Source organism: Capricornis sumatraensis, chromosome 1 (assembly GCF_032405125.1).
Source record: "Capricornis sumatraensis isolate serow.1 chromosome 1, serow.2, whole genome shotgun sequence".
NCBI lineage: Eukaryota > Metazoa > Chordata > Mammalia > Artiodactyla > Bovidae > Capricornis > Capricornis sumatraensis.
Window position 1 is genome coordinate 98,813,194 of NC_091069.1, and position 20,624 is coordinate 98,833,817.

Sequence of the window (20,624 nt, forward strand, 5' to 3'; positions counted from 1 at the left end):
GGAAGGTCTCCTGACTTTGGGAACAAGAAATATGCCATCTGTTCAGCCTCCTCCCTTAATTGCCCTGCTATTCATGTGTTGGAGTTTCAGTCAATAGAGAATAAAGGTCAATAGAGAATGAATCTCAAGTTGTTTTACCCTGGGTTGGTTGGGGGCAGGAGGGGGGGTCCATCTGCCTCCTGCCTTAGTATTCCAATTTTGTATATATGTTTTGAAATTGACTGACAGTTCTTCAACATTCTGACTAATTTTTTTCTTTGTCTTTCTTTTGTCTTTGCTTTGCAGTATGGGAATCTTCTATTGACTTATCTCAATCTCCATGATTTTTTCCTTGGCTGAGTCCAGTCCACTGAGGAGCCCACCAAAAGCAATCTTAACTTCTATCACAATGGTCTTGCTTTCTATCATTTCCTTCTGATTCATTCTCAGATATTTTGTATCTGCTTATATTACCCATCTGTTCTTACATCTTGTCTACTTTCCATGAGAGTTCTTAACAGTGATCATAGTTATTTTGAATTCCCTGTTTGATAATTACAAGATTTTTGTCATATCTGAGTCTGGTTCTGATGCTTGCTTTGTCTCTTAAAACTATTTTTCTTCTAATAAAATTGTAATTGTTTTCCTGAAAGTTGAATGTATGTATCAGGTACTAAAAATTCAGGTACTTGGGCTTTTAGCATTTGGCTTTATGTGAATATGCGTCGAAGCTAGGTGTTTAATATTTTCATAACTGTAGGTGCCAGAGACTTCAGTTTCCTCTTGTTCCCTTTTTTCCCCCTTCCCTGTTGCCTTTGAACTTCTGTAGAAACATTTCTTTAAAATAGGGTCTCTGTCTTACATCTTTCTCAGCTGTAGTTTACTGTTACTATAGCAAAGCTCTGTTTATATTTTCCTAAGGTGGGGGGACTTTTATAACCGTATGATTAAATCTCAGTGTTTCAATGAGCTTGAGTCCTCGGATGGTGACTTCCAGAGGCATTTCTTAGCTTTCTCCCTGCTTCCCACTACATGAGACCAAAAGATAGGCAAGGTGCTCGAGTGATCTAATTATCCTTTTCCCAGGTGCCTGGGGGCTCAGACAGTAAAGGCTTGGCCTGCAATGAAGGAGCCCCAGATTTGATCCCTGGGGGAGGGCATGGCAACCCACTCCAGTATTCCTGCCTGGAGAAACCCATGGACAGAGGAGCCTGGAGGGCCACAGTCCATGGGGTCACAAAGAGTCAGACATGACTGAGCACCACTACTCTGGACTTAAAAAGTTACCGGTTTTCACTTTGTCATCTTTTTTTCTTATTTTTAAGTGTGGGAGCTGCAACTGCCAAGCTCTTTACACATTGGAACTGAAACCAGAGTTCTCTAAAAATCTTTATATGACTGGAATTATACAGCATATCCTCTTCATTTGGCTTCCTCAGTCAGCATAACTATTTTGAGATTCATCCATGATGTAGCATGAATTCACAGTTCATCTTTATTGCTAAGTAGTAATACCACAACTTGTTCACTAATTCACTTGACAGATATTTGGGTTGCGTTCAGTCTAAGGCTATTGCAAATAAAGCTTGTATCAATAGTTGTGTACAAAATCTTGTTTGGCTATATGCTCATATGGTAGGTGTATATTTAACTTTTTAAGATATTTTCAATCTCTTTTCCAAATTGGTTTTGGCATCACATATTCCCATTATTGCTCCATATCCCACCAACTCTTGGTATATTCTTTTCATCTGTACATATTCAAATGATGAACAGCTGAATCCCAATGCAGCATACTATAAATGAGAATGCTTATCTTAATAGTATTCAGTCTTCCAGCTCATGATCATGGTATACATCTCTCCATGTAGTTATGTACTTTTTCATATCTCTCAGCAATGTTTTGCAGTTTCAGTGTACAGGGTTTTTTTTTCCTTTTTTTCCCAGTTCTTTTTTTTTTTTTTAATTTTTTACAATACTGTATTGGTTTTGCCATACATTGACATGAATCCACCACGGGTGTACATGAGTTTCAAATCCTGAACCCCCCTCCCACCACCCTCCCCATATCATCTCTCTGGGTTATCCCAGTGCACCAGCCCCAAGCATCCTGTATCGAACCTAGACTAGCAATTCATTTCTTACATGATAGTATACATGTTTCAATGCCATTCTCCCAAATCATCCCACCCTCGCCCTCTCCCACAGAGTCCAAAAGTCCGTTCTATACACCTGTGTCTCTTTTGCTGTCTCGCATACACGGTTATCATTACCATCTTTCTAAATTCCATATATATGTTAGTATACTATATTGGTGTTTTTCTTTCTGGCTTACTTCACTCTGTATAATCAGCTCCAGTTTCATCCACCTCGTTAGAACTGATTCAAATGTATTCTTTTTAATGGCTGAGTAATACTCCATTGTGTATATGTACCACAGCTTTCTTATCCATTCGTCTGCTGATGGATATCTAGGTTGTTTCCATGTCCTGGCTATTATAAACAGTGCTGCGATGAACACTGGGGTACACGTGTCTCTTTCAATTCTGGTTTCCTCAGTGTGTATGCCCAGCAGTGGGATTGCTGGGTCATAAGGCAGTTCTATTTGCAATTTTTTAAGGAATCTCCACACTGTTCTCCATAGTGGCTGCACTAGTTTGCATTCCCACCAACAGTGTAAGAGGGTTCCCTTTTCTCCACACCCTCAGTTCAGTTCAGGTCAGTTCAGTCACTCAGTCGTGTCCGACTCTTTGCGACCCCATGAATTGCAGCACACCAGGCCTCCCTGTCCATCACACACCCTCTCCAGCTTTTATTGCTTGTAGACTTTTGGATCGCAGCCATTCTGACTGGTGTGAAATGTTACCTCACTGTGGTCTTGATTTGCATTTCTCTGATAATGAGTGATGTTGAGCATCTTTTCATGTGTTTGTTAGCCATCCGTATGTCTTCTTTGGAGAAATGTCTGTTTAGTTCTTTGGCCCATTTTTTGATTGGGTCATTTATTTTTCTGGAATTGAGTTGCATAAGTTGCTTGTATATTTTTGAGATTGTTTGTCAGTTGCTTCATTTGCTATTATTTTCTCCCATCCCAAAGGCTGTCTTTTCACCTTGCTTATAGTTTCCCTTGTTGCGCAGAAGCTTTTAATTTTAATTAGATCCCATTTATTTTTGCTTTTATTTCCAGTATTCTGAGAGGTGGATCATAGAGGATCCTGCTGTGATTTATGTCGGAGAGTGTTTTGCCTATGTTCTCCTCTAGGAGTTTTATAGTTTCTGGTCTTACATTTAGATCCTTAATCCATTTTGAGTTTATTTTTGTGAATGGAGTTAGAAAGTGTTCTAGTTTCATTCTTTTACAAGTGGTTGACCAGTTTTCCCAGCACCACTTGTTAAAGAGATTGTCTTTAATCCATTGTATATTCTTGCCTACAGGTTTTTGTTAAGTCTTTGATTTAATCTTATCCCATTTAAAAATTAAGTTAGCTTACTACAGTTTCATAGATGCCAGCAGAAGACATGAGATGCCTGCATCAGAAACAAAAGACTTTATTACTCATAATGCAGTGAGCAGCATAAACATTAGCATGTTTGCGTCTGTTTCTCTTGCCTCCACATCCCGTGAGAGTGATGTCCATATTCATGCTGCACCTCTAGTGGATTTTCATTTCAAGTGAGAACACGGAGCTTAGTTAGAGTATCTATCATTTTTATAATCTGTAAGTAAGCTTTATCTTTAACCAGTGGGGATATGCAACATCTTTCAAAGCTATGGCATAAATAGAAACAGTTACAAGTTTACCATCTTGGCATACCCCTAAGAAGTTCAGGCATCAACAGTTCCAAAGAAAGAGGAATGTCTCTTTGCACATTTGTTGGTCAAATGTATCCCCATCTCACATGTCATGTTTTCAAAATGATTTTTAAACTCCAGTTTCTAATTCCTTTTTGTAGCATTTGTTGCTATTGTTTAGTCACTAAGTCATGTCCGACTCTGCACCCACCCGGCACCTCTGCCCCTGGCAATTCCCAGACAAGAACACTGCAGTGGGTTGCCATTTCATTCTCTTTTGTGGCATATGGGAACAAAATTATAATCTGTATATTGATCTTGTATTCTGCAACCTCATTAACCTTACTTTATGAGTTCTAGAAAAAAATTTTTTTGTAGCTTCCTTAGTGTTTTCTACAAGATGACCATGTGGTTTATGAATACAGTTTTATATCTTGTGCTTACCTACTACATTCAGCTGGGAAACTGATGAAAATCACTGGGAGGCAACCGGAGCAGTGTCTGTGGAAATGGCCAGGAAATTACTTGCTGGGGCACCTGGGAGGTTCTCCTGGAAACCAGCTGGGATGCCCAGGGAATGTGCTGCGTATCACTGAACCTTGCTAGGGGCTAGGGACCACTAGATGTCTAACAAGTTGGCCACACACCGCAGGAACAAGAAGAGAGAAAAGCACTTTAATGTGTTAGAGAAGTTCCTTCCCCATGCAGTGTCCCTCAGCATCATCTATAGACAGTTTCACATCGTGCCAGCTAGCAAAGGAGATGTGTCTACAGAATCCAGCATCAGGATCACACAACAGAGCAACGAGGCATGTATTTGGAGCAAAACTGATCACCAGCACAGTCCGTTCTTTGGCTACCTGGCTTCCAAGTGCACCCTTCTGTTCACATTTCAATTTTCATAAAACAACTCCACAAACGGAAAATGTCACAACAGTCATTGTACCCATTCTGGCTCTATACATTACTCCTCAAATTCAGTCTTACTGAATTTTCTGTTACCTAAAGACTAAATTAAAAACATCCTTGGTGGCTCAGAGGGTAAAGCCTCTGCCTGCAACACGGAAGACCCAAGTTCGATCCCTGGGTCGGGAAGATCCCGTGGAGAAGGAAATGGCAACCCACTCCAGTATTCTTGCCTGGAGAATCCCATGGACGAGCTAAACTTACTAAAATTATTAATTTTAAAACTTACTAAAATTAAACTTTAAGGACTTGTAAAGTTATACTTGGAAGAAGACAGAAGAAAATTGTGAGCATGTGCCAACACCCACATGTATAACAGAAAATATGCAAAACTTCAACAGTTCTCACCCTGGAAAAGTCATAGCTGGTATCTGTGGCTTCTGTCTTTATTTTACTACCTATTTCTTTTCTTTTTTCTTTTTAAGGTTAAGGTTCTTTATCTAAAAGAGGAAACTTTTCTAGAGATTTATTTCAGAAATAGTAGTAACACTAATGACCTAATTCAAACTGAGGACAGTGTGATAATTAACATATAAATTCTTCATGTCTTTAAAAGAAGTCTGCAACTAAGTGTCCCTTAATCATCTTATTGCTGAAAACACCTGTTACAGGAATAAGAAGAGACACTGATTTCATAAATGATATTTTTTTGTTTGGGGTTTTTGTTTTTTTGTGTGTGGGTTTTTTTGCTTTTGTTTGCTTTTTTTTTTTTTTTTTTTTTGCTTTTTTCTGCCTATTCTTTCCCTTGCCCTGGGCCTAAGCATCAGCTGTTCAGGGGTCTTTACCTCACGCAAGGATGAAAGTCTTTCTTCTGGAGTCCAGGAATTGATTCTTCCACAGTTCTATCTTCTTTTGTTTCCTTGTTTTTGGAACGTTCCACGCAGAGTCCTTCCTCACTCCACTGGACCGATCATCCAACTTGCCCTCAGTACTCCGGCTCCATCACTTCAGCCGGGAGAAGGTCCCCCTGGGCTTCCTGACGGTTTGGTGGCTTCAGGGGGCCCAACCATCCAGGTGATGGTCTCACTGCCCAACACATCAGAATTTCTGCTCCACCCCTCGTGGAAGGTCAGCCCTCTTGGGGTAAAAAAACTCCAAACCAGGAGGCTCCAAGTTGCCAAGACAGACGGCAGCGAATGGTCTACAAGTAAGCCGCCCTCGCAGGTCCCAGAGAAAGCGCTGGGGCGGTGTTTGTATTAACATATAGACTCCTCACCCCTCCAGGGGGCTGGTCCACACTGGGTCCTCCTGTGTTTCAAGTGGGAAAAACGAAGCTGGGAGGGACCAAGGGTTCTTTCTCCAGGTCAGTCACTGACAACTAGGCACGCCCAGTCTGAGTTTCTTCCCGCCAAAGCCGGCGATCCCCTCGGACACCCCGTCACTTCTGAGCTAAAAGCTCATCATCGCAATTCCCTCCAGCCAGGCAATGGCGGAGGGAAGCGGGCTGTTTATCCCCAGGGTGCGCAGAGCATCATCACCACCATCACAAAACTAGCGCGTCCTGCACTCACGCCCACTCTCTGGGCGGGGCGCGAACCCGGGGGGCCACGCGTAGCCCGCCTCGCTGCGCCTGCGTCGGAAACGCCGCCCCTTAAAGAAGGTGAGCGGCGCGCGGGTCTGCGCCGGCGCAGCCGCTCGCTTCCGCCGGGGGCGGGGCCGGCGCCCCGGCTCACAGCCTCCCGCGCGCATGCGCATGGAGCCGGGGGACCGGAGCCGGGGGACCAGACCTGCGGCATGGCCCCGGACCGGGGTTTGGTATCAGCAACACAGAGACCGCGGCAGGAGCCCGGGACAGGGACCCAGGAGGGGCCTCCTGGCCTCGGTGCTGTTCGAGCCCGCCGCTTCCTGCTCTGCCTTTACCTGGTAGGCTTCCTGGTGAGTAACTGCGGGGCCAGCGGGCTGCGTCCGCGACCTAGAACCCGACCAAGGTGCTTTTCCTTGCACATCCTGGGTGGTCGCCAGGCTCTTCGAGGACTGGAAACCTGCGATCCGCCTGGTGATGCCTCCCTACCTCTCAGGTCCCTTCTTGCCCCACACTCCCCCTTCATGCTGCACCTGGCCACAGATGAGGCTTGCCCCTCTCGCCCACTCGGAGTCCAGTTCGCCCCCACCCTCACCCCAGCCCCGCTATTTAAGACGCTCCAGCACCAGGCTCAGGTGTGACTCGGTGATCGAGCCACTCACAAGGGTGACCCCAGGTGGTAGCTGCTGTGACAGGTGCGTCGCCCAGCAGTGCGGTGGCTACAGGTGTGGTAGGAGCACACAGGCCCTTTTTACTAGACCATGTAGGAAAGTCGCTGTTGATAACACCACTTGGGCAGAATTTAAGTTGTATTCACTTTAATCTTGAAATTTACAGAATTAAAAATATCACTATAGCTAACTTGGCTGGCATTTCCAATGCCACAGCCTCTAGTGTCTTTAAATTGCTTTCTTGTGTTTTCTGTTAATTTCTACTGGAGTTTAGTTGCTTTACAATGTTGTTGTTGGTTTCTTCTGTACAACAAAGTGTGCAACAAAGTCGTATGTATACATACATCACCTCTTCTTTAGATTTCCTTCCCTCTAGTTTCTTTAACTTTTAACTGATGCTGCCACATTTCACACATAAAATGTAACACTGTTCAGACATAACCATTTTGATCTCTAACAGTGCAATACAGATCATTATTAACAATGAGATGCAGTGCCTGCTATATTCAATCACAATATACTTTTTAAACAATCATTTACTTTTGGCTAGTCTGGGTCTTCGTTGCTGCTTGTGGGGTTTCTCTCGCTGCAGAGAGCAAGGACTGCTCTCTGCAGCAGTGCCTGGGCTTCCCTTGCTCCTGAGCACAGGCTCTAGAGCGCTCAGGCTCAGTGGTTGAGGCTCACAGGCTTAGCTGCTCCGTGGCACCTGGAATCTTCCCAGGCCAGGGATCGAACCTGTGTCCCCTGCATTGGCAGGTGGGTTCTTAGCCACTGTGCCACCAGGGAAGGCCCAGAATAGCCTTGGAAAGTCGCTTCCTTATCTAGGACAGGGTACTGGACCAAGTGGAGTGCTGAGCACACAGCGTCTGAAACTCTCCCGACACAGACACAGGGCCTTCTGGAAGTTTCCACTCAGGCTGACTGGCTCACCTTCAGGCTGCAGCCTCTCCCTGGAAAGAACAACGGTGACTCCCCAAATGAAGTCCGACTCCTGCATTCAGTTTAATGCTGCACACTGCCTGAGCCTTCCCTGTCTTCCCAAACCTCCCTGCTCAGCCTTTTTTGGCTTATTTTGTCCGCAGCACGTATCTCCTCTAACCTAACAATTTCCTTATTCAGTCCGTTCCTGGTGGCCTTCTCCCCCCTAGAATGTGAATTCCACCTGGGAAGGGAGCTTTATAGTTTTGTTCACCAGCGTATTCCAAGTGCCCGGACAGCGTCTGAAACAGGACAGGTGTTTCAGAAACATTTGGAAAGGTGTTACCATGGGCTCCCTCCCAGGATTCCCGTGGGCCAGCCCCCCCACAGCCCTGTCCTGTCACCAGCTCCCCGGGGACGGCTGCGGGCTCTGCTGATGGAGCCTCCCGCCTCCCAGAGGCGTGAAGCCGCTTACCCGGTGCTCCCGGTTCAAGCTGCTGTCCTTCCGAATGCTCTCCCGGAGGCTGTGCCGCCGGCGGATCAGGATCTCTTTGGCCTGCCTCTCACTTGTGTCCGCCTCAGATTGTGTCGTCAGATTGTAGGACAAGGTCTGAAATGAAGACACCGGTGACATTTTACTAAAACGCCGATCACTGCCCGGAAGTTCCAGCGCTTCACGACACTTCTTTGGCTTTGCACCTTGAAGGGATATTTAATGATGAACGTACAGAGGGGGGAAAAAAAGAAGAGAAGTTAACACTTGGGCAGAATTAGGTACATTTTCAGAGGACTTCCCTGGTGGCTCAGATGGTAAAGCATCTGTCTACAATGCGGGAGACCTGGGTTCAATCCCTGGGTTGGGCAGATCCCCTGGAGAAGGAAATGGAAATCCACTCCAGTACTATTGCCTGGAAAATCCCATGGACAGAGGAGCCTGGTAGGCTACAGTCCATGGGGTCGCAAAGAGTCAGACACACTGAGTGACTTCACTTTCACTTTCAGAGCTTTCCAGGTGGCGCTAGTGGTAAACAATCCACTTGCCTATGCAGGAGACACCAGAGATGCCCCTTGGATTCCTGAAAGGCTAGAGTTTAATCCCTGGGTGGGGAAGATCCCTTGGAGAAGGAAATGGCAGCCCATTCCAGCGTTTTTGCCTGAAAAATTCCATGGACAAAGGATGTTGTAGGGTTATGCTCCTTGGGGCCGCAAAGAGTCAGATACAACTGTGCTAAGAAGCATGCATTAAACTTTACAGACTGTTGAGCACCTTGCATTGAGGTTGGGGCAGGAGAATGTCTTCCTGCTTCTCTCCTGGCTCAGTAAAGCTCAGCACCCTAACCTCAGTCAGGCACCAGACTGGAGAGTCATGGCAATGGTTGTAACACACTGTATATGGATTTCTCCATACCTTTAACCAGATGAGTGTATCTTACTGTAGAATGAAATTATGAGTTCTTGTTTGCTCAAAAATTTAGATATTGTCCTTAAAAAAAATCAGTTTAGAATCAGGATTCCACTTTAAAAATACCCAGGCCTCTGTTTCCAATTTGCATTAAGCAGCAATTTGTTGTTTAGGATTTGTTTGGTGTGAGCATGGTCGTCCCTTTACTGAGCGTTCATGTCAAGTCTCTTGGAGCAAGTCCAACGGTTGCTGGGATAGTAGGTGAGTAGGTTAATCCTGCAGCTTTTCAGAGCACTGAATTTTAAGCCCCCTAAACTGAGTTCCCTGGAAACAAATCAGTCTTTTAGCTAAGTGATATCCAAAGGTAAAATGAAAAGAGTATAAGATGAATTTTCAGAATATTTCAAAGTCTGTCCTGGAGCAAATGTGATTCATCTTTTCCTGGACTACGTATATTCAGAGAGGTTTCCTGGTACAGTTCACCCCCATGCCCTGCCCCACCAATGCCATCACAGGTAACTTACTAAGTCTCTCCAGGGGCTCTGGTCATGCCTGTTAATAAGAGTTAGGTATTGACGCCTGCTGGCAGGGATCTGTAACCTAATGGGAGACCAGAGAGACATGATCTACAGAAATCACACCACGAAGAACAGATTGCTTACTGGCTTCCTTCACCACCACCAGAAGACCTTAGAGGGCTTCTCTCTCTGTGCAGCATAGTATCTCCATTTAGAAGTTGTCGATTTACCCAGGGAACAGTGAGGGTAGGATTCTGCTAATTAATGAGAAATTGATAAAAACTCACAGCCTTTGATCATTCACAAATGAGAAGAGCAGATGTGTTGGAGGAGTTTTGTACATAATATTTGGAAACTCCTGAGCCAGGCTATGGCTTGTATTTCCCTGGAAAAGTTTATGTTGGGTTATACTGGCCCGCCAGCAGAGGGAAGGGGTCTTTGAAGAGCAGAAGGAATGCATTCTGTGATAGGATGGAGCTGAAAGTGCTCCATAAAACTTTCTAAGTTCTTTACAAAGCAAGCATTTTATAAAACTGAAATGTTAGAGACATAGGAGGTAATGTTAACATTTTAAGACTTGGTCGAGACTTTGTGGGATTCAGATTTCTACTCGTGCGTACATGCCTCATGCAGGGTAAGAAGCACTGTCTCAAGATCCCTAAGGGTGACGTCAGCCTTCAGTCTCTTTTCTGCTTTGCCTCACTTTTACTCTGAAGACCTGTACTAAACGCTGTATGACCTGACTCTTCCATCTGAAAAAAGTATGGGGTCATTTCCTTTTTTAAATGGTCATTTTCTCCTAATGTTTTCTATTAACTTTATCCACCTTCTTGACAAATCTAGCTTATTTAACAGGTGTTACTTATTTTTTGCAGGCTCCTCCTATGGCATTTTGCAACTCTTTTCCAGCACATTAGTGGTAAGTTCTCTTCCGTCTGGCAGCACATCCCAAAAGCCCCCATGCCCAAAAGCCCCCATGCCTCTGAGGGCCATCCACCGTGCTGTAGAAAAATCACGGCTTGAGGTTTTCCCAAAAGGAAGTGTGTGGATGGCGAGGACCTAAGTGTCCTTAGGCCAAGAAAGATGCGTTGGTCATCTCTCTCCCTTAGTCAATCTCTGAGAAGACATAGGCCTAAAGGGGTTGGATGGCTGGATCTAAAAGGACCTGGTTGAGTCAGAGTGAGTGCCTGCTTTTTAAATCATAACATGTTCTTCCCAGGATTCCTTTTTACTAGGAGAAGAGGATACAGACAGACATTATGACCAGTTTCATTTGTTTCAAGTAACTGACAGTCATCAAATCCATTCAGATCCTAGGATTCTAGGTGAAGTTGTGCCTTTTGAATGACATGGCTTATCAGTTATAAAACTTAAGTGTATGGACAAAGGAGCCACTGGCAGTGATGGGTTGGACATTGACCACAGAAAGTAGAAAGATCCACAGCTGATCTCGCCAACCCCACCCACTTCTTCTTTTATTATTGGCCATGCTGTTTGGGCGTGTGGGATCCTAGTTTCCCGACCAGAGATCAAACTGGTGCCCCCTATGTTGGAAGCCCGGAGTCTTAACCACTGGGCCTCCAAGGCAGTCCCTACCACTCCTGCTTATGACCGTGCAATGGCTTGAGATTCAGAATCCTTCACTGATTCTGTCTGCCCTCTATGTAACACTGATCCTGGGGTCTCAGCCTCTGGAGGTTCATGCTGTTCAAACAGAAAAGGCAGGGACTTGGTCTAAATAACTGGTCTCACCTCGAGTGAGCACCAGGTGTACAGCACTGTGCTTCCCAAGAGTGGCTCATGTGTGAAATATATTTTAACATCAAAGGGCAATCTGGTGAGATTCCATTACAGATTCTCAGATAACTAAACAGCTACTCCCTGATTTATCTTTGTTACAGTGTTTCATGCTTTAAATTGGCATAGCAGTAATAGTCATATTCTCATTTAATCATTAAAATGACCCAGGAAAGTAGTTAGTAGTCTGCCTTTTATTGAGGAGGAAATTAAAACTTAAAAAGTTAAAGTAATTTGACAAGGTTACCTAATCTCAGTATCTAAACTCTTAAGTGCTTTTTTCTCTCCATGCCAGCTGCCACTGCCTTAATGATCTAGTAAATAGATACCAAATATCAAACTGTATAGGAAACCAATGTATTTACTTGTAGAGCAGCACGTCATATTTCATATTCTTTCTCATGAGAGAACCGTCTGGGATACATCTTAGTAAATATCTTTTCTGTTGTCTTTGGGAACTCCATACCAAAATACTTTATATGTGTGTGTATATTGGCTTCCCAGGTGGTTCAGTGGTAAAGAATCCGCCTGCCGATGTAGGAGTTTTGATTCCTGGGTCGGGAAGATCCTTTGGAGGAGGACATGGCAACCCACTCCAGTATTCTTGCCTGGAGAATCCCATGGACAGAGGAGCCTGGCGGGCTACAGTCCATGGGGTCGCAAAGAATTGTACACAACTGAGCATTCACACACATGTATATACTAGACCAGTTAAATCGCAGTGTGTTTTAAATACCCAAGTGCCTTTCTCCTACTGGACTCTGCCCTCCCTGAGAATCTAGACCGGGCTTGATTTGTTTACGTATGTTTATCAGCAGCCTTTATCAGAGAACCTGGAACGCAGCAGCGCTTTATGAGTTTTTATTGCCAGGCACAGCCCAACCCTGTTTTTCATATTGGTCCTTTGCTATATGATAGTAGTACTTACAAAGCACATTTCATAGCTCTCAGCTGTAATTTAACGAGACCCTTCCTTAGACATCCTTCAGTTAAAGGAGGACCTACTTAAAGGGTCCTCTTTAACCACTGCTTTTGTAAGTACATATTTTAATTAAAAGTTTTATAAAAACATTTTAATTTTATAAATAAATACTTTTGAAGAAAAGGTTTGCTAAATCGTGAGGTTTAATTTTTTTTTTCCCATATGTGTATTTTAATAAAAATGACCACCATTTTTTATCTGTGATACGTCAGGCTCTACTCTCAGCACATTATTAGATTTAATCTTCGTATAACCAGTCTCAACCACCAGGCTGGGAGTTGTGGGTTTTTAATGATTCATTTTAACTCAAAGCATGTAGCAAGTGTCGATGGGGAAGAGGAGTGGCTGAGGCAGATATGATTACTCCGACTTTATGGTAGAGAAACTGACCTCAGAGATATGCCTATGTGTGTAATTAGATTGACTGATGCTTGGGCCGTATGTGAAATGACGAGTTCGGAGCTGCACCCGGACAGCCTGGCCCAGGGTGTTAACTGCCAGATTACATCCTGCCCTATGAACACGGGAGGCCAGTGACCTCTCCCACATTGAAAGAGGGGGGAGTTTCTAAAAATCCGTTGACAAGTGAGGAAAGATAAAAGCAACTGTTTCACAACATGAAATGATGTTCAAGATATACTGTTAAGTGGAAAAGTGTGTTCCAAAACGGAATGTATAGGATGGTCATTTTGTTAAAAACATAGGGGGCTTCCCTGGTGGCTCAGTGGTGAAGAATCCACCAGCCAGTGCAGGAGACACAGGTTCAAGCCCTGGTCTGGGAAGATCCCACGTGCCGCAGAGCAGCTAAGCCCGTGCACCCCAACTGTGGAGCCTGTGCTCTGGAAGCTGTGAGCCACAGATCGTGAGCCTTGTACTGCAGCTGCTGAAGCCCATACCCTTGAGCCTGTGCTCCGCAGCAAGAGATGATACCGCAGTATGAAACCCGTACACCACAGCGGGAGAGTAGCCCCTGCTCTCTGCACCTAGAGGAAAGCCCATGCAGCGACGAAGACCCGGCACAGCCAAAAGTATATGCATAAATGTTTTCTAAAAAAGTATAAAGGGAAGAAATGATCAGGTCTCAAGGGCCTATTAAAAAAAAATGTAGATTCAGGATTACGAGGTTTTATATTCATTTTGTTTTTCAGTGTTTTCTAAACTTCTAAACCATGAATATAGTTGCTAAGAAGTTAAGTTGCATGAAGTATTGAGAATGAAGACAAAACGAGGCTTTAGAAATTATCCTTCACCATCTCCACAGCCATTCTTTGCTATTAGGTCATCATAGATGCTTCCTTTGGTATCTTAGGCTGTTGAAAAAACAAAACTGTATTGTATTTTCCCATTCCACATGGGAAAGGCCAGAGAACATAACTTACGTGGCAAGGGGCGTAACAGAATTGATCTATGGATCTTAAACCCGATTCCCCCGTGATTTCCACGGGGTCACGTGTTGGGGTGTTTCTGGGCCAGCCAGGTTGTTTTAGGAGGAGTCAGAGGCTTTCCCCTGTCCCCTGCTTCCTCAGGGCTGCTGGAGCGACATCGTCGGAAGACGGTCTTCCCTACTGGTGTGCATCCTGTTCAGCGCCCTGGGTTACCTTCTGCTTGGAGCGTCTACCAACGTGTTCCTGTTCACCCTGGCTAGAGTCCCTGCGGGTGAGTTCTCGCCCCATGGGTGTCCATCCAGAACAGTCAGCTTCTGCGTCTGCATCGAGAGAGCCTGTCCCTGCCTAGCAGTGCCTCTTTGATCAGACTTTATTTTTTAATATTTATTCATTTTTAGCTACACAGCATCTTTTTTGTCTGCACGGGCTCGCTCTCGTTGCAGAGTGGGGGCTCTTCTCTGGCTGGGGTGTGCAGGTTTCTCTTCCCTTGTGGCAGAGCATGGACTCTTAGAGCGCGTGGACTTCAGCAGCTGTGGCTGTAGGGCTTCACTGCCCTGCAGCATGTGGGGTCTTCCCAGACCAGTGATCGAACCCATCTCGTTTGCACTGCAAGGCGGATTCTTAACCACTGGACCATCAGGGAAGTCCCTGGTTAGAGTTTATGTGCAGAGCCTATCATGATGATAGCAGTTAGGACTGTTAACACCGGCAGCTGCTGTCAATCAAGCACTCGGCACCGCCAGGCTCTTCTGACTGCTCCAGGATTACAGACCTTGCCCTCACAGAGCCTGGAGTCCTCCTCACCCCTCCGCGTGAACACCCACGCCTCAGTCATAGGACCTGACTGCTGCAATCCACCTCTCTCTGCATCCTGTCAGTAGGAATTCCCTACATGTCTTCGGCCAGCACCACAGTTGCTGTTCTCTCCCTTGGCGAGCTTATAGTTTTGAAATTGGGCTTCCTGACCTCAAATTGAGAACAGCAGCAGCAGTCAGGCCCTCCATATGTTGGTCAGGACAGTGGACGGCCTGTGGCTTTAGCATCCATCCACGTGTGAGTGTGTGTGGGTGTTCAGCAGACGGTGACACACACACGTCCGTTATATCAGCACAAGCTTGAGGGATGTAAAGTTGTTATGTACATTGTCATCTCTCATTAAGGCAGTTGCAGTTTGGCAACAAACTCCCAAGCTGCTTCTGGTAGAAAGTTGGCATTGGTTAGATGACCATGTCGTGGTGTTTTTATACTTCTGGTCACGCTCAGTCTTTCATACCCCTGCTCTGTTTGTCTTTATAGCACTTATTACCCTCCCGTGTCTGTGTGTGTGTAAAATGATATGTAGGCTCTGTGAGAACAAGGATGAGTGTGTGTTTTATTTCAGTTTCTTGCTCTCTGTTCTTTGCATTATCCTCAGGGTCACAGTGAGTGCTGGGCTTGCAGAAGGCATGTGGGAATTATTTATTTACGGAGCAAATAAAGAGTGGTCAGTCTTTGCATAGAAACCACCGTGAACTGCACTTGGACTGCAGACATGGCTGGAGACCCTGGAATGTCCTGATGGGGGGTGGACAAGCTGAGGGCTCCAGGGGCTTGGTTTAGATACAGGTGGTCCACTCGGGTCTGGGGCTGGGCCATGAGTCCAGCCACAGTGGGATGGGACCTGCAGGCCTTAAAACAGAGGTCCCCAACCTTTCTGACATCAGGGACAGGTTTCATGGAAGGTAGCTTTTCCATTAGAGGGATAAGATGATTTCGGGGTGATTTAAACACATCACATTTCTAATGCACTTTATTGTTATTACATCAGCTCCACCTCAGACCATTAGGCATTAGATCCTGGAGGGTGAAGACCGCTCCCATAGAGGGTCACAGAAAATTGAGATCAGAACTCCATCAGGGACGGAGATGAAGCTCAGGATCCCAAGAGAGATGCTTTTGGTTGGAAAATGCACAGATGCGTTTCTTGTCACCTCGCAGGTATCTTTAAGCACACACTCTCCATCTCAAGGGCCCTGCTAGCTGACCTGGTCACAGAGGAGGAACGGCCGGTGGTGCTGGGACAGTTCAACACGGCGTCCAACATGGGCTTCATCTTGGGCCCAGTGGTCGGCGGGTATCTGGCTGAGCTGGATGGTGGGTTTTATCTCACGGCCTTCATCTGTTCTTCTGTCTTCATTCTCAACGCTGGTAAGTTGGCATGAATCATGAGGAGGTGGTCTGCTTGATGTGATTATCCCCACCAGTATTATCCACTTTCTCTCATTACAGTGTTTTCCTTAGAATGTATTGTGTTCGTGCTCAGTGTTATCCAACTCTTTGCAACTCCATGGACCAGGCTCCTCTGTCCATGAAATTTCCCAGGCAAGAATATTGAGTGGGTTGCCATTTCTTTCTCCAGGGGATCTTCCTGACCCAGGAATCGAACCCGCATCTCCTGTGTCTCCTGCATTGCAGGCAGATTCTTTACCTAGTAAGCCATCAGGGTAGCCCTTTCTTAGGATAGACAGACTCATTACTCACAGAGGACAGTCAGGTCACATCGGCCCTGCTGGGGGCCGCTCAGTGGCTCCCGTCATGTGTGTGCCTGTGGGTCTGTCTGTCCGTCTCACGCCCACTTGGTGTGGGCCGGCCACCCTCTGCCTCCCCCACAAATGTTGGCTTCTTCTCACAGGAGGACCCTAATCCCGTCTTTCCTCCACCTACCGTATTCTTTTCACATATCTATACTGACTGTTTCTTGGCTGATCGTTCAATATTCAGATGTTTGCTTCCTTAGACTGGCCGTCCCTGATCCTTGTCTAAAATAACTCAATTTTTTGGTAGCACTTCTGAAATCAGCAATTTATTTTCTTATGTCCTGTTCCCCTAGTACGTACACAGTTAGAAAATAAAGTCCACAAGGATGGGGCATTCGGGCAACATTAGTTGCTGTGATTGTAATCGTTTTATCATCATTTAAATTATACTCTTCCTCTTGGTTCATCAACAACAGTCCTTTTGCACTTGTATCAAGATTCTGTGAAACGTCCAAGGCCCTTTGTCAAGGATGAGGACAGATGAAAAGCCCTCACAGGCCCACGTTCTCTGTGGTTAGTTTTCTGCATGAATCAGTTGTCCCTCAGCTCCCAGCCCACCTACGCTGTGTTTCGAGGAACCACTGGCATCATCGTTGTTGGTGAGAACAGCCCCAGGCGGGCCTGAGCAGCACTTGTCCATGTGGCGCTTAAGTGATGAAGGGCTGAAAACCATGGGGATGAATTCAGAAAGATGTCCAAGAAGGGCAGGTTTCAGTGTGAAAGAAAGGGTCATTGGCTCAGTCGTGTCCAACTCTTTGTGACCCCATGGACCGCAGCACTCCAGGCTTCCCTGTCCATCACCAACTCCCAGAGCTTATTCAAAGTCATATCCATCGAGTTGGTGATGCCTTCCAACCATCTCATCCTGTGTCCCCTTCTCCTCCTGCCTTCTGTCTGCATCAGGATCTTTTCCAGTGAGTCAGTTATTCGCGTCAGGTGGCCAAAGTGTTGGAACTTCAGCTTTAGCATCAGTCCTTCCAATGAATATTCAGAGTTGATTTTCTTTCTTAAGGTGAATAGCAGAATTCTGATATCAAAATGGAGTCTAAGTAGCTGTGGGAATGGTTAAAAACAGGTTTCAAAAATCCACCTAGTAAGTGGACTAATACAGGAAAACAGAGTAGTCGCTCCCCCCGAGGAGGCCCTGCATGGATTCTCTGCGGCTCTAACAGATCTCGTGCCGTGTTGACAGGTCTCGTTTGGCTGTTTCCATGGAGTGAAGTAAAACTCAGTGGTCCAGAGGATGACTTGCCACGGGGTAGGAACCAGGCGCTTTGGGAAAAGACAGACTCTGCCGTGCAGAGGGCGGCCAGTGCCCAAGCGACCCCAGCCAGCCCCCAGGGGACCCCAGTGAGCAAGGGGCCGGCCAGACTGCCCTGGGCGGAGGTGCTGGCCACCCTCTGGGGCCTGAGGAGCCTGGTGCTCTCCGCCCTGTGGGTCGTGTTCGTGGTGCGCCTGCTGATGGCTGTGGCTGTCATGCTCTACTACAGTAACTTCGTCCTGGCCCTGGAGGAGCGCTTCGGCATGGGGCCCAGGGCAGCTGGCTATCTCACCAGCTGCAGCAGCGCCCTGGGCGTCCTGGCCGGCTTCACCCTGGGGCCCCTCCTGCGGCTCTACGGCCACCAGTCTTACCGGCTCCTGCTGCACTCCAGCGTGCTCACGTCTACGCTGCTGCTGCTCTTCGCCTCGGCACGCAGCCTGGACGTCGCGGTCGTCTCCTCTGTGCTCCTGTCCTTTTCCACCGCCATTGGCAGGACCTGCATCACTGACCTCCAGCTGACCGTGGGCGGGGTGCGGGCTGGCGGCAGCCTCCTGGGCATGGGGCAGTCAGTGACAGCCGTGGGCAGGGTCCTTGCCCCCATCCTCTCGGGGGTGGCCCAGGAGGTAAGCCCCTGTGGCCCTCCCGGCCTGGGGGCGGCCTTAGGCTTTGTGGCTGTTGTCATCATGTCACGAAACAGACCTCACTCTGGTGGCCAAGGGGGTGAGGAATTAAAAAGCGAGTAGGTGGATTTAGCAGCAGGAAGAGACAAAACCAGAGGTGTGTGGGTGTGGACAGAGGCCCCAGGATGGGTGCTATGGAAAGGACCGATGGTAAAGAGAAGTGACTTCTCTGCAAAAAGAAGCTCTGGTGGTGGCCGTCCCATCAGGCTTGTGGGACGGGTAGAATCAAAGCAGTACGTAGACACATGAAGACGGGAGCTGAATTTGGCAGGAGGGGAAGGTAGTCAGCATTCCCCTAAGAGTCTGCTCTTCATCTGGCCAGTGAGCCTGGGGTTTTCAAGGGGAAATGGTGGTGGGCTCACAGAGCAGGACACGTGCCAGGAGGGGAGAGACTGCAGGAATGTCCCTGCTGAACAGAAATAAGGAAACATGAATGAAGTGCTGGTCAGCTGGATGCAATATCAGGCGAAATTCGATGAGCTCCAAGGAGGCTTTTCTGCCACCAAAATGCCAGAGATCAGAGAAGCTGCTGTGCTGAAACCAGTCTGTCCCCTCTTCAGGGCCTCACAGCATTCCACCCGGGGAGCTGGCTCAAGACCAGAGATGCCCATCTGAGCCCGTGGACCCAGGCGAGGCCCTGGAATCTGGGGTGTTTAGTGAGTCCTGTTTCCAGTTTCTCCTGGAGGTAGAGAAAGGCTCATTCCGAGACCTGCTGGTTTGGATTAAAGTAAAGTCAGAGACTCGGTTGTTATTAATAGCTAACACGTTTGGGTTGTCTGTTAAAATCATGCGATCACACATTGTGGGTTCCGCTTCCCCCAGCTCTCAGCATCACACTGTATACCAGGGGAACTCAGTCCTAGGGGTCCTTCCCCTGTGCCCAGGGTCCCTGAGGCCCCCACACTGCAGAGGCCCAAGCCTGCCTGCAGCCACATCTCCCAGAGACCGGGCGTGATGACCTGTCTGCTCCTGGAAGAGGGGAAAGAACCTGGTGGAGAAACCAAATCAAATGCTTTTCAGATGAACGTCGTCTTCAGGATAAGAGAGAGACTGGCATCAGGCCCTGTCATAGGTGCTACAGCGTCTTTGTTGAAAATCATTTCCTCACTTTGATGTTGACATCACTCCTGAGAACAGAAGCGCTGTGTTGACCTACAGGGAAACGTTCTGGGTACCTCCAGGGGCCTCGGAAGCAGGGTGAGAACAGATGGCCCGGGAGGCTGCAGGCACTCACTGACTCTCCAAGGTGACATCAGTTACTGGTACAAACGGTTTAGGGGCCCCCTGTCCACACAGATCCCCAGAGCTCACGTTCCTTTGGGTCCTTTTAATCAGTCTGCTAGGGTTGGATTCCAGTCTTCCACCTAATGTGTGTAATTATAAATGATGCTTTAATACATGAATCTGTTATGACTTTAATACTTGCAGAGCGGAAAACAATTGTTCTGCTGCTGCAGACGTGTGTTGGGTAAACTAAAATATTTATGGTGAAGAATTAACTGCAGGTTTGAAGATTGTCCTTGTTCCTGTTTAGCTACAAGAAAAATGTTAGCTTCTAATTCAGTGTGACTTTTGTACAAGTGCTTTTGAGGAAACCAAAACATGATATAGAATGGCCTCGCTCTGAGTGAGTGTACCAAGTTGTCACAGAGATTAGACTCAAAAGAACACTGTATAATCAAGGGTTTATGCAATGAAGGAGAATTTCAAAAGAATTTCTCCAAAGACTGTCTTTTCTTCACTCTCAGAAATAGGTTTCTGAGAAGCTCTTAAATCTAGCCATGTGTTTATTTTTTTTTAAACTGTAGCACTTAAGTTTTGAAGTTAAAGCCTGTACACTTAATGAGGTTTTATAACGAACTAGAGACAGAAATACTGAGAACCCTAAAAATTGATCTCAGTGTGGAGAGCAGAAGCACACTTGGTATTCTCTACTACTACAAATTTTAGTGTTTGGTTCGCGTGAATTCTTCAGATATTTATATTAGATGGTCTAACATGCTGCTACTCGAAGTGTGGCCCGGGGACCAGCCACGTCCCGTCCCTGGAGCTCCTCGGACATGCAGACACTGGCCCACCCCACAGCTGCAGAAGTCATGTGCACAAGACACCCAGCTGCTTTGTTTGCACAGTGAAGTGTGAAAACCACCACCAGTCTGATGGACGCTGTTTAT

The 20,624-nt window shown here is 46.5% G+C and overlaps 1 protein-coding gene across 1 annotated transcript; it reads left to right on the forward strand.

The window, feature by feature from the left end:
• Positions 1-9,427: 9,427 nt before the first annotated feature.
• On the forward strand, positions 9,428-20,614 carry MFSD9 (major facilitator superfamily domain containing 9). The gene is made up of 5 exons (XM_068978197.1): positions 9,428-9,512; positions 10,645-10,688; positions 14,075-14,204; positions 15,911-16,120; positions 17,702-20,614. The coding sequence occupies exons 1-5, from the start codon at positions 9,443-9,445 to the stop codon at positions 18,511-18,513; spliced, it is 1,266 nt and encodes a 421-aa protein (XP_068834298.1). The 5' UTR covers positions 9,428-9,442; the 3' UTR covers positions 18,514-20,614.
• Positions 20,615-20,624: the final 10 nt, after the last annotated feature.